The sequence below is a fragment of the Cebus imitator genome, unplaced genomic scaffold, assembly GCF_001604975.1.
Source record: "Cebus imitator isolate Cc_AM_T3 unplaced genomic scaffold, Cebus_imitator-1.0 Scaffold49, whole genome shotgun sequence".
In the NCBI taxonomy this organism is placed as follows: Eukaryota; Metazoa; Chordata; class Mammalia; order Primates; family Cebidae; genus Cebus; species Cebus imitator.
This window is the reverse complement of record NW_016107364.1, coordinates 6,208,188-6,220,687: the sequence shown is the minus strand read 5'-3', so window position 1 is coordinate 6,220,687 and position 12,500 is coordinate 6,208,188. Positions and strand designations below refer to the sequence as shown.

Here is a 12,500-nt window from a genome sequence, read left to right as displayed (position 1 = left end):
GAGCAAACAGTTGCCTGACAATGAATACCCAAATTGCTTATGTATCTTCATCACTTAACAGTTAATTATGTTCTTTGATAGAACCGACCATCTCAACTGAAAAGGATTTATAACAGATTTGCCTCTGTTGGTTCCTGAAACTAGAGTTCTCACATGCTTGGCACTCGGAACATGTCTGAAAATGAATGGATGAATATTGATCAATTAATTAACTTTGCTGCTTAAACATGTGTCCATTATTTCCCCTGTTAAAAGACTGGTAGCTAAAAATAGTGAAACAGAAGTTTAAGAGCTACATTAAAACTAATCAGAATGCCAGTGGAATGTAATAGAAACAACACTGACCTGAGAGTCAGAAGTCCTGGGTTCTTGTCTCCATTTGTGAAAAGTCACTTAAGCTCTTGACCCAAATTTCTTTACCTGTCCACTAGATGGATTGGACCAGGCAATAGTGTAAGTTCTAAAACCCTATTTTTAAAATAAATTTTAGTGGTGAATACTAAAATGTCTTTAATATTTAAACACATTCCAGTTGTTCAGGCTAGTGCACACTTATGTTGTGCAGTATCTGACTATCAGTGCCACTGGCTACAATGTAAAAAAATCATACATATTTGCTAATATTACAATGATAATTACCAGATGTGTTGACATAAGACCACTTTCACCTATTCCATTTATAGCAGCACTTCTGAAACAGATTAGAGAGCATCTTACATTTAACCAGATTTTATAAGAATATTCTAGTTCCCCATTAACACATGTAATGGTGACAGCGTAATTATGATGTAAATTAACACTTTATTGGTCCTTCAAAAACAACCAGCCCTTAAGCCCAGCTCAATATATTCTTATAGAGCCTCAACAGTAATTAGGACTTTTAAAAATTGAGTGGAAATAGCAAACCAAAAATAAGTTTATAAAAATTCATATATCTAGATAGTAGCATATTCTACGGTGCTTGGAACTGTTATTTCTCAGTACTTTGCTACTTACGACAACAGACTTTGGTATACTAATGCTAAGGCAGGGGAAAGAGGAGACAGGGTCTCAGAAGACAAGGGACAGTGGATCAAGGGTGCAGAGGGAGAACACCCCAGAAACACAGACCACAGGAGCGGTTAGAAACAAGACAAGTACCCCAGAACTAAGATGGAGGAAAGTAAGTAGATTATTACACAGTGCATACTTTTTCAAAATTAATGGTTTCCTGTCCCAAGTGACATTGACCATCCAGAGGATCAAGTACAGAAACCCAATTACAGCATCTGGTACCAAGGCATTAGTTACATGTGGACATATGTACCATGGCTACATAATTGCATATGTCCTCTTAATTATTATTTGGAACTATACTGCATTAAGTTATATGGATCAGTTATCAACCTGTTTCATTACAATTATCCAAAATCAATAGCATCCTTAATTAAAATTACAAATAAATTCTCTTAAAGTAATTCTCCCGGACCAATTCCCAGGCCCCTTGATTCTGCAGCAGTAACTCACTTCCCGCCAGCCCTTCCACTTCGCTCTTCACTGCCTGTACATAGAGCAGAAAACTGGGAAGAACGACAAGGGAAACAATGGGTGATGGAAAGCAGAGGGAAAGGCCAGCATTCAACACCTTAGCATGGCCCAGCTCTGTGGTCTGACCCCTGCCCACCTCACCCAATTGTCCCTGGAACTGTCCACCTGGCTTCACAATCCAGCTTCCAGCAGTCTTGACTGTCCCATAGAGTTCATGCACATCCCACACTCCATGGCTGATCCTGCTGCAACCCCTGCCTGGAATGGGCTGCCCCTGCTAATCTGCCTAACGCCCACTTACTGCAATTCAAATGTTACCAGCCCAAGGAAGTATTTTCTGAAGCAGCTAGGGAAACTTGGCATTTCTTGACCTTGGCTTTCTCCATTTGAGGAAGGTGTTGTTTTGAACTTTTTAACCCTAAAGGCTAACATGGTGCTGGCACATGCTGACATTCAGAAGATGTTTGTTTAACCCTCACTTTCCCAGTCAGTCACATACACTTCGGAGATGGCCTGCAGTGCTCTTCCACATCTCTGTACTTCCCCTTGTGTTCCCTCTGCTAAAAACGTCCAAATGTACCTTGTGAACAGCCCCTCATCCTTTAAGATCCAACTCACAGATAACCTGCCTGCGCACAAAGACTTTCCTACTGCTCCTCAGCAGAACTCATCCTCCAATCCTTGTTTCCACCCAGCCTTGCTCCTACACCTAGAGTGGCTTCCGCGCCACAGGCGGCCTGGGTACCACCTTGTCACAGTGCCCACAAAAAGGAAAAACACAAGAATCTGCCAAATGAGAAATAACAAACAAATAATAAATCAGTGGTTATGCTTCCCTCCTATCTGCATTTCTCATGCCTCCTTCTCATCCAGTTCTTGCACAAAAGAAACAGCAACAGTATCCACAAAGTAAAGGACTGTAAGAAACAGAATAGGGAGAGGGAGGTTAACAAGAGAAAAATTACGGAACAGGCAAGGACACCAGAAGAATGGCTAACCTTCTATATTCTGCTGCGGGGATCAGGAAGGTTAAAGAATCCTGAGACTCCAAAAGATTTTTTTTTTTTTTAAGAGACAGGGTCTCACTCTGTTGCCCAGGCTGGAGTACAGTGGCACCATCACAGCTCACTGTAGCCTCAAACTTCTGGGCTCAGATGATATTCCTTCTACAGCCCCCCAAATAGCTGGAACAACAGATATGCACCACTATGCCCAGCTAATTAATCTTGTCTTTTATAAAGACAGGGTCTCCCTATGTTGCTCAAGCAGTAGTCCCACCTCGGCCTCCCAAAGTGCTGGGATTACAGGCATGAGCCACCACACCCAGCCATCACAATAGCATTTTGAAATCACTAGGAAGCCACTTAAATAAAAATAAAGAAGCAATGAGTTAAGTCACTAGAACACGATTGTTTCACTGGAAAAGACCTTAGAGACAGAAGCCAATGTTTTCAACTACAACACCAAGAAATAAGCATGTTTAGTTTATTTCTGTTTTGTTATAGGTTGATCATACTCATTGGACATAAAATAAACCTACGACCCCATTCTTCTGTGGCCAAAATTTTAAAAACCACTACACAGAAGAGGAAACCAGGATATACTGGACACAAGAGCTTGTCTTTCCCTGTGAGGAGGAGCTGCCGGTTTCCACTCTGCTGTCCTAACCCCACCCCAGAACCCTCCCAGCTTTACCAAACAATTCACTGGAAAATACATAAGGATGCTATCTGAGAAAACAAGTTTTATATGTGAATATTATAACCAAGATAGCTCTTAGGCTTTCCAATAATAAAGTCATTTGCATAGTTTTAAAAACTGTAAATGTTCATTCACTATGCAAAAGGTATCTCAAGGATTCTAACATCAGAGAAATACACAGATAATGTTAACTTTTTATTACTAACTGAGGAAGAGAGACAGCAATCATTACATAGCATTTTTAAAATTTCAAGCTAAAGACAAAAATATTCAATAAAAAATATTATCATGTGGATAAAATATATAATGTACCATTTATAATGGGAGAGCATTTTAATGTTAATTTAAACATTTTTTACAAAACTGAGAGATGCTGCACTTTATACTGTTACAAGCATAATTCATGCTACATTATAGAATAAATGTTTCCTAACTATATCTCTTTTAACCAAAACAACCAGCTAAACCAAATACTTATTTTACTTGGATATATCTGTAGATATGATGGGTGTAACTAATTGTTCAGCTAAAAATGCAATTCCATGGTGCTTTTAATGATTTAGGTACACACAGCTTTAGTTCTCAGAAGAGACTAAAAATAGTGATTTTAATTTATTCCTGCTGCCTACAATTACCCACAACCATGTATTTTTAAATATTTCCAGCCTATAAAAATTACTAATTTTTGCCACTTGTGTTTATCTGCATTTAGACTTTGATTTGGATAAATTAAGCTCTCAAGTGTTCCTTGCTTTATGAAACTCTGCATGTTGTACACTTCAACACAAATAAATGACTTGTACCATTAGAGGTTTAAATAATGTAATGCATTTCATGCTCAGCCTGAAGCTGGATCCCAACAAAGTTGCTAATGCACGTAATGATTAAGTGTAACTCAAACACTAACTGTGTTGTTGAAAACATGACAGGCAATAATTTGGTCTATTATATTCTGCCATTTAATTGCCTAGTACAGACATTCTCTGACACGTTATGAAGCAATGATTTACAATTATTCAAGCTGCAAAGGTCAGAAAGTGACATTATAATCATCTACATAGAGATCCCTTCTAATGCACAAAAAGTAGGTAATGCCACACACACACACACACACACACACACACACACACAGAGAGAGAGAGAGAGAGAGAGAGAGTTTTACTGCATTAGTAACTTTCTATTTAAGGTTTCTTAAACCAACTAGAATAAACAGTTCATAAGCACATTAATATACAATTTTAAAATGTCTGGAATCTTTTCATGAAACCAGATGTGACAGATTTAGAAAAAGCTCTTATTCTCTCCTGATTAAATTCTATTCAACTATTTAACTCCACACACAAGAATCAAGATGAGACTCAGGGAAATCAATCAGCAAACAATGCAACTTCTATATCACGCACACTCAGGTCTATACTTCTGAATAATGGCATATCAAACTTAGTTACCATTTCTCAGGTTTGTTGAAATCACAGGCCAAATACTAGTTTTCTACAACTCTTTAAGAAAAAAAATTAATACTGCAAAACAAAAACAATAACCAAAGTTGATCAATTATATCCCTTTCATCTTAATGGGATGATACTATCTTTATACTTTTAGACATTTACCTCTTGCTGTTATATAAATATGTTCAGTTTGTAACCCTCAAGTAAATGGAATAAATTATCAACAAATAAAAGAGAGTGGGAAAAATTATTTAAAATAACACAAGTGGGAAATATAAAACAGAGAAGGGGGAGGAGAGAGAGAGAGAGAGAGAGAATATCAGAATATGAAAGTAAAGCACTGTGCAAGCAATTTTAAAAAAATGTAAATCTGGGCAAAAGCAGAAAATAAAAGTAGATGCTAGGAGAAAGTAGATAAGTTACATTAACACCATGCTTAGTGAAAACAACCTAGAGAGGAAAAGAAAATAAGTACAAATTAAAGTTAAGTCAGGAACAAAAACAGGTATTACAAAAATTAATGGAGAAATAAAGAAAAGGGACAGTTAAAAGGAAGAAAAGTGATCTACCATTACTAGTCGGATAATTTAAGTACATCACTAAAAACATTTTGAATATTAAGTTTCCCATCAGTAAAATGGGGATAATAAGCATAAGATAAACAATCCACAAAGCTATAGAAATCAACACGTGAGATAGAAGTTAATCAAAGCTATTTATTAAACCACAATGCAATGCATAAATACTATTTAGAGTACTAGGTATAATATTTTATACATACATAGAGAATAAAATAAATTTAAAATAATTTAACAAGACATGGTACCTAAAATAATTTTTAAAATCATTGTGATTTTTAAGTTTTTGACTACTGAAAAAAATAAAGATCATAGATGTAATAAAAATATGCATTTGGCCTATTTTTAAACACAGCTATTAAAAGTATTAACTATGAAAAAATAGGTATACTTTGTTATTTCTAACTTTCTCTCCCACTAACCCCTATGTCAGACTCATAACAGATTTTCAAGTTAACTATCCATCAAGTGCCTAAATATAAACATACCTACATTCTACAAAATTCCTCTTTCAATCACACTTGGATATTTTTAGTAATCAAGAAACTCTACTTTAAAAAAAAAAAACTTTAAATGATTTCATTTTATTCTATTCAGAATATTTCAATGGACGACAAAGTACAATGTGACATTATAAGACAGCCTCTACTTTAAAAAAAAAAAAAAACTGCTCCACCAAAAGTGAAAGTAAAATAAATGACTCTTACGTAAAATTATACATAACGTGTGCTAAAAACATGAAGTACAAAGCAATACATTTTTGAAATTTTTACCACCACATGAGCAGGTAAACCTTGAGTAAACAAAACTTAAAGTCTGAATTCTTAATCTTAACTACCTAATAGAAATTAGACATCTAATACATTCAGTTTCTTTTGTCAGACTAACTTAAACCCAAGGTATACAGTAGCTAAATTTGCCAGTGGGGCAGGGCAAGAGAGGGGAATGATATCTTAAAAACGATCCTGAAGATTCAAAGAAAATCGATCTAGGTTCAGAGAAGTTATACAAAAGTTTAAAAGGCAGTTTTTGTTAAGGGTGTTGCTAGTACACAACCCTAAAACTATGTGTTAGTGAGAAACACAAAACGTGTAGTTGATGAGCATCCAAAGTCATCTAATAAAAAGATCAGAAAAAGGGGTCAGTTACAAATAATCTAAGACATTAATATTGAGCTCAATACTGTTTGCTGTTTCCATCAATTTCAGCATAGTTTTTTTTCAAGAAAATCAAGACGTTACTAAGAAAAAGAGTACAGTACTGTGAGTAATAATTTCACTTTAAAAATGTGACTGCCCAATTTTTTTATATTTTTAGTCAATCAGGACTATTTGGAAAATAACTCCTTATAACTCAAATAATGAAGAGCTCATTAAGAAAATTCTAAAAGACAAGACTAAGATATTAACTAGTAAAGAAAAGAAAACAGAATGCAGGACCTTCTGTTTGTGACAAAATTACAGTTAATGTTCCTGAAAGATCACTTTACCTTTTAAAGCATGATTTTGTAAAAGGTAAAATTTACAGCAATTAAAGCTAATGAAGAAATGCAGCATGAGCTGCTTATGTTCAGGAACTAATAGGTCCACTGAGCATTTCTGAGATTATTTAGCCATCAATGATAATGAATTGACTTTGTCAGTGATGTTAATGTACAAATACTCTCTAGTGCCAGTAATCTGATTACCAATACTTGGACATTTTTGTTTTTCACTTTAATTTTTAACCTACACACTGCCCTATCCCTTTGAAACACATGAAATATGGATCAACCTATGACACTTTTTCTGTAACATTGAAGGGTACCTAATTCACTACCATTTTGTTTAAACTACATAGATCAATAAGGATTCTTAAGTTTACTGCAATTCAGAACTTTCAGCATCACTATTAAAATTATTGCTATGTAGCTTTTCAATCAAATTTCATTTAAAAGATAAAGGGAGCTATTATTTCCTAATCTGATGAAATTCAATGGCTGTCATAATTCTAAGAAATACAATTCTGGACTCTAGAATACTTGTTCTACATAGGCACACACACACAGAGCTTTCTCTGATGGCAGTATAAAACTCAATGTATGTATAATTATTTACAATTCTGAATCTCTGGAATCAAATATATGAACTACTCATGCAATATTTCAGTTGTATGTGGCAAGCAGTTAGTAAGCAGGGTGTGCACTGCTCAAATCATACAACTAATGCCAATCAATTATGTATTCTTTTTGATAACAGCTACATTTGAAATTGTTTTGTGAAAAACTTTCTTCTTCTCTTTCTAGGGTTTAAGTAGCCCTAATTAAAAAATGAATGGAATTAGATCTCTATTGACAGAGTATGTGAAAATTGTTTACTTATTTCTCAGAAATGAGAGGAAAAACTGCTTACTGCCACCTAATAGCAAATTTTCACTGGAGTCAGGGCCTTTTATAACATGTATGGTAAAAACAATAAATGAGATAGCTTTTAAACTTCCAAGACCTAAAACAACTAAAATGAACCATTTGGCACTTCACCCTTGCAGCTAAAATCAGTAGTAACAAAACTCATTCTCCCGCTGATCTTCAGGGAGCTTTAGGGCCATCTTCATTTACTTTAGCTGCAAGTCACTGAACCATCAGTTCTGCCAATGAATATATCACCGACCATGGTTCATAAAACTGCTTGCCAAGGTACTTGCAAAACTATCCTAAGGGTCAAAACACGCAATTGCATCCTGCGATAAAGTGCACTGTCCAACAAATAACAGAACTTGTTTTTGACATAAAACATATTTACATGGTAGTCTCAATCAGCAGAAGCTTCTACTAAAAAAAAAAATAAACCTAATATGTGCACATTGCATAATTTAATTGAGCCTGTGTTATTTTGTGAATTAGCCATAAGAATTGCAAGTTTCTCGGGTTTCACATGAATAATTTTTATCTGATGCACTTATTAGTTAATTTCTCTAGCATAATAACATTAAAATATACTTTTAATCAGAAGTAGGGTATTAAAATCCACCTCTGAATGTCTTATGATATACCATAGATGTCATAGCCTTTTAAAACCTTTTAAACATTTCTGCTAAATTAATTAATTTTGCATTAAGGTGCCTTAGCACTTTCTATTAAATGCAACACATTTGAATGACAATTAAACATTGCATATGATTCTTCAGAAAGAACTGTTAACTAAGAAAGGAAATAAGTTTTGAAATAAAGTTACACAAAAATGCATAACAGTTTTCTTCAACATCATCCCTGCAATAATTAGTAACCAGCCATCTGAAATTAAATCTTTTGTTGTTTTCCTTATAGAATATGTCCAATGGATCCAAAGAGCTATTAATGTGATAAAAATTAAAGAAGTACAGCAAAAGAAAAAAAAACATACATATACACTCCTAAAGCTATATTATGTATTTTTTTATGTCTTTAAATGGAATTTATAGTTCTCTCTGGCAATGTGAATGAACATCCTATAATTTAGTCAATTTACAGATTACAGGTTCAAATTGACCTTGTAGCCCATAAAATTGCTCATCTTCAGTACAGGATTAGAAGTGGGAGAAGAATGTCATAACTGTATTTAAGGAATTTACCATAACAATGGAAAGAAGGGTACGCATGCATAATTTTAGCCACTCTTACTCCTATTGGTTTTGAATTCCGAAACAAAGGCTATCTTGCACGTGCTTCCTGGTTCATGCAGCAGAGATGGCTTCAATTTACTCACCCACAGACATGACACTTGTATTCCCTCATCCCAAGGTGCCTTTTCACATGGTTTCTGGCATCTCCAAGCTGAGCTGTTGCAAAATGGCATATCTTGCACTTGAATGGTTTTGATCCTGAGTAAATTTAACATAAATATGATTTGATTTTGAATACATCACTGATAGCTTAGAGAAGAGGACTAAATCTTAAATCACACCTTTAACCTAATTAAGAATTTCTGTACCCAAAATGGAATACTTGCATTCATTTGTAACTTGAATAGACCTGCCTCCATAATTATTTTACTCTGAAGACTTTAATGTTTCAGTGAGTCTTCCTAAGTTCCACTAACAATTCTAAGATTCAAAGTCAAATGTGAGACTGCTGCGCAGCACTAAGTAGATGAAATGTGCTAAATAATCTTAAATATTTTTCTTACAATTCACAAAAATACATCTTAAAGTCACTCAACACTTCAAAGGGAACATTTTTAAAACACAAAAATGCACACAGAGCAGCTGATATTTTTAAAAGCATGTTTATCATCACATACATTTCTTGTAGCCATCTCCTTGTCTCCTCATATTTCTCCAGCTTTGAATTTACTTACGTTAACAATGGTATATTTCAGGTTTTTTTCTGACATTTATCGCAAATTATTCTCTGTGTTTTTCATAAGATAATTTATAAATATACAGTAGATAATTTTTATGCTTTTATGATCATTTTTATAGTCAAAAATCTATGATGATTCAACAAACTGAAAGGACTGACATTTTGTTTATTAACTTCAAGAACAAATATTTCAACACAAAAAGCATAGGAGCAACAAAATTTTTTAAATTATTTCATAAGGAAATAAGATTAAGCTATACTCAAAAATGAGAAAATAAGATTATTTCGAAGTCTACACACTTAGACTCAGTAATAGATAAAACTGAAACTGAAACATATTAACAGATAATCAGTATCCACATTAATGAGAAACAACACTCTTTTAAGATATAAAATGTGTATACCATTTCCCAACTTTTTAACCACTACATCTTCAAATAAATAAATCATAATCGTAAAAACCAGTTTAAAATCAGTACAGCATGTTACCAGATTTTTGGTATCATATTTAGTACTTACATGGTGAAATACTCCCACTACTAGAGTTAGATAGAACATGAAATATGTGAACTTTAATAAATATACAAAAAGAGCTCAAATTTAAAAAATTTTAATAAATCATATTTGATCAATGAACCTTTGTGCAGTGCCCTTGGAAAAAAAATCCTCCAAGAATACTTTGTTGAAATTGAAGCACTCAGTAAAAAATTTTAGTCTTAAATTTCAATTTAATTCCCAAAAGCTGACAAAAAAAGTGAAGCATTTAATTTTAATCTTCCAACAGAAATAAAAAAGTCAACAGTACTAAGCACGGGCAGACAAGGTTGAATATTTCACAGTTCAATGACAATGAAGCCAGATCTCTTAATACTTCCATTTCTGCTGTTAGAAGTAGATGTAAAGTATATTTAGCACCTGAATGGTTATATCTAGTCAGGTTTATATGTTTAAATGTCAAAAGCAGGTTGAGACTGCGGCTTACAGCAATCACATTCTATCAGTCACATTAGAAACTATAGTTTATTTAAATGATTCTGATAAAACTAAGCCTATCACTACTTTGAACATTTCACTAAGACACAGAATTCTATAAAGGAACTTTTGAAAATGTGTGAAGAACCAATTTACCAATACTTTAAATTTAAATGCTCTAAAGATAACAGGGTAATTAGGACATTATTAAGTAACAATAATACCAGGACTCCAAACAAAGAAGATTGTCCTCTCCCAAATTTGTATTACAATTTTGGTGAAGGATGTAAAAGGTATCATGGGTTTGAGTTTTTTCACTTTGCTCACACAGCACCTGCCACGTGACTAGCTCCTCCTCCTGTGGCACAGATGCCACAGAGAAATGGACATGGGGTGTCTGGTGTGTTCAATTTACTGTATACGGCTCCTCTGTGGAAAACTCTAGTTTCTGCAGGTCTCAGTGATCACAACACAGTGTGTTGAAAATACCTAAATGAGTTATTTTGTTGACTGCTTCACCCAGAATCACAGAGGCCTTGACTATTTTTTACATCTTATATTCAGAGTAGACTGTGTTAACATCTCCTTTCTGTGCCATAAAAATTCAAATACTAGCAGAGTATTTAATACTTCTCTGCATTTAAAAAAAAAAAAAAAAAAAAAAAAAAAAGACCCTTCTTTCTTTTTTCCCTAACTAATAATGTTTCCATTTTTAAGCTGGCTATGCACATTCCAAAATGAATGCAGGCATAGTGTTTATAAGACAAAATTGTAAAATCACAGATCTCTAAATATTTCTCTCAGGTACGCTTTGATTATTAAAAACCTACAATCTTATTTGCAATAGTTCCACTTCTTGGAACATCATTATCCTCGGTAGGTTTTTTGGTCTTCATTTGGTCCATAAGGTTTTTTTGAAAGGGAAAAACTAAAGAGGCTCTCTATCTTTCTGGTGTCTCATTACTTTACCAAAATAATTTCAAAAATGTTAAAAACTAGGTCTTCACTCAGGCCTACAGGGACTCCTCAACCATCAGTCGTTACTAATCGCTATGTAGACATGGATGTGACATCCGCATTAAAGAGAAAATACCAAATGAAGGCCTTTAGATCTTAAAGGAATGAACGACATTGTATATTACCGATCATCTAACAAACAGAGCCATCATCCTACAATCCACCATTCAAACACTTCATTCATTCATTCATCTGCTCCTTCATTTATTCATTCATCAAGATACACCAAGAGCCAACTAAGTGTGAGACATACATGAGGCAGTGAACACTGTGAAGTCTTTGTCAGTGTGCTGAAAGTCTACAAATTAACTCTCCTACTCAGCTGTCTGTCCTCTGTCACGTATTGAACTACAAACACTACCAGTCCTAACTTTAGAAACTTTTAGTGAAGTCACACACTACCTATCTCCCTGGAACATTTTGAGATGGCACTACTTACCAGAGCACTCTAAACATAAAATGCAGACAATCTGGTAGCTCAACAGTAGCCCATCTAACATGAAATAAAAGCTTTGACAGATCAATGCGGGAGAACTGAAAATGACATTTTTTAGGTCTACTAATGTAACATGAAAGGGAAGACCACCCATTCTGGTCATGTTGATTGCTTCATAGTAGCATGCACACAGGAAGACTCTAAGGATGCTTTTTCCTACAATGCTAGATAACCAAAACTCATTTATTTCTTATAGTGCTGTTTAGATCATGCTAAGGATGGGAAGAAAAGGTTATATAAAACATATAGTAAATCACAAAATATGAAAACAGGGATTGGAACAGTAAGCTCTTTTCCAGTTAACCATTAATAACAGTCTCTGCAGGCCGGGTGCGGTGGCTCAAGCCTGTAATCCCAGCACTTTGGGAGGCCGAGGCGGGTGGATCACGAGGTCAAGAGATCGAGACCATCCTGGTCAACATGATGAAACCCCGTCTCTACTA

The 12,500-nt window shown here is 34.5% G+C and overlaps 1 protein-coding gene across 1 annotated transcript in view; it reads right to left on the bottom strand.

Moving 5' to 3' along the window:
* Positions 1-12,500, bottom strand: part of ZNF407 (zinc finger protein 407) — a 476,193-nt gene that overhangs the window by 422,752 nt on the left and 40,941 nt on the right. Inside the window, exon 3 of the mRNA XM_017527494.2 lies at positions 8,977-9,091. Coding sequence (XP_017382983.1) covers positions 8,977-9,091 — 115 coding nt within the window. The remainder of the gene's footprint in view (positions 1-8,976; positions 9,092-12,500) is intronic.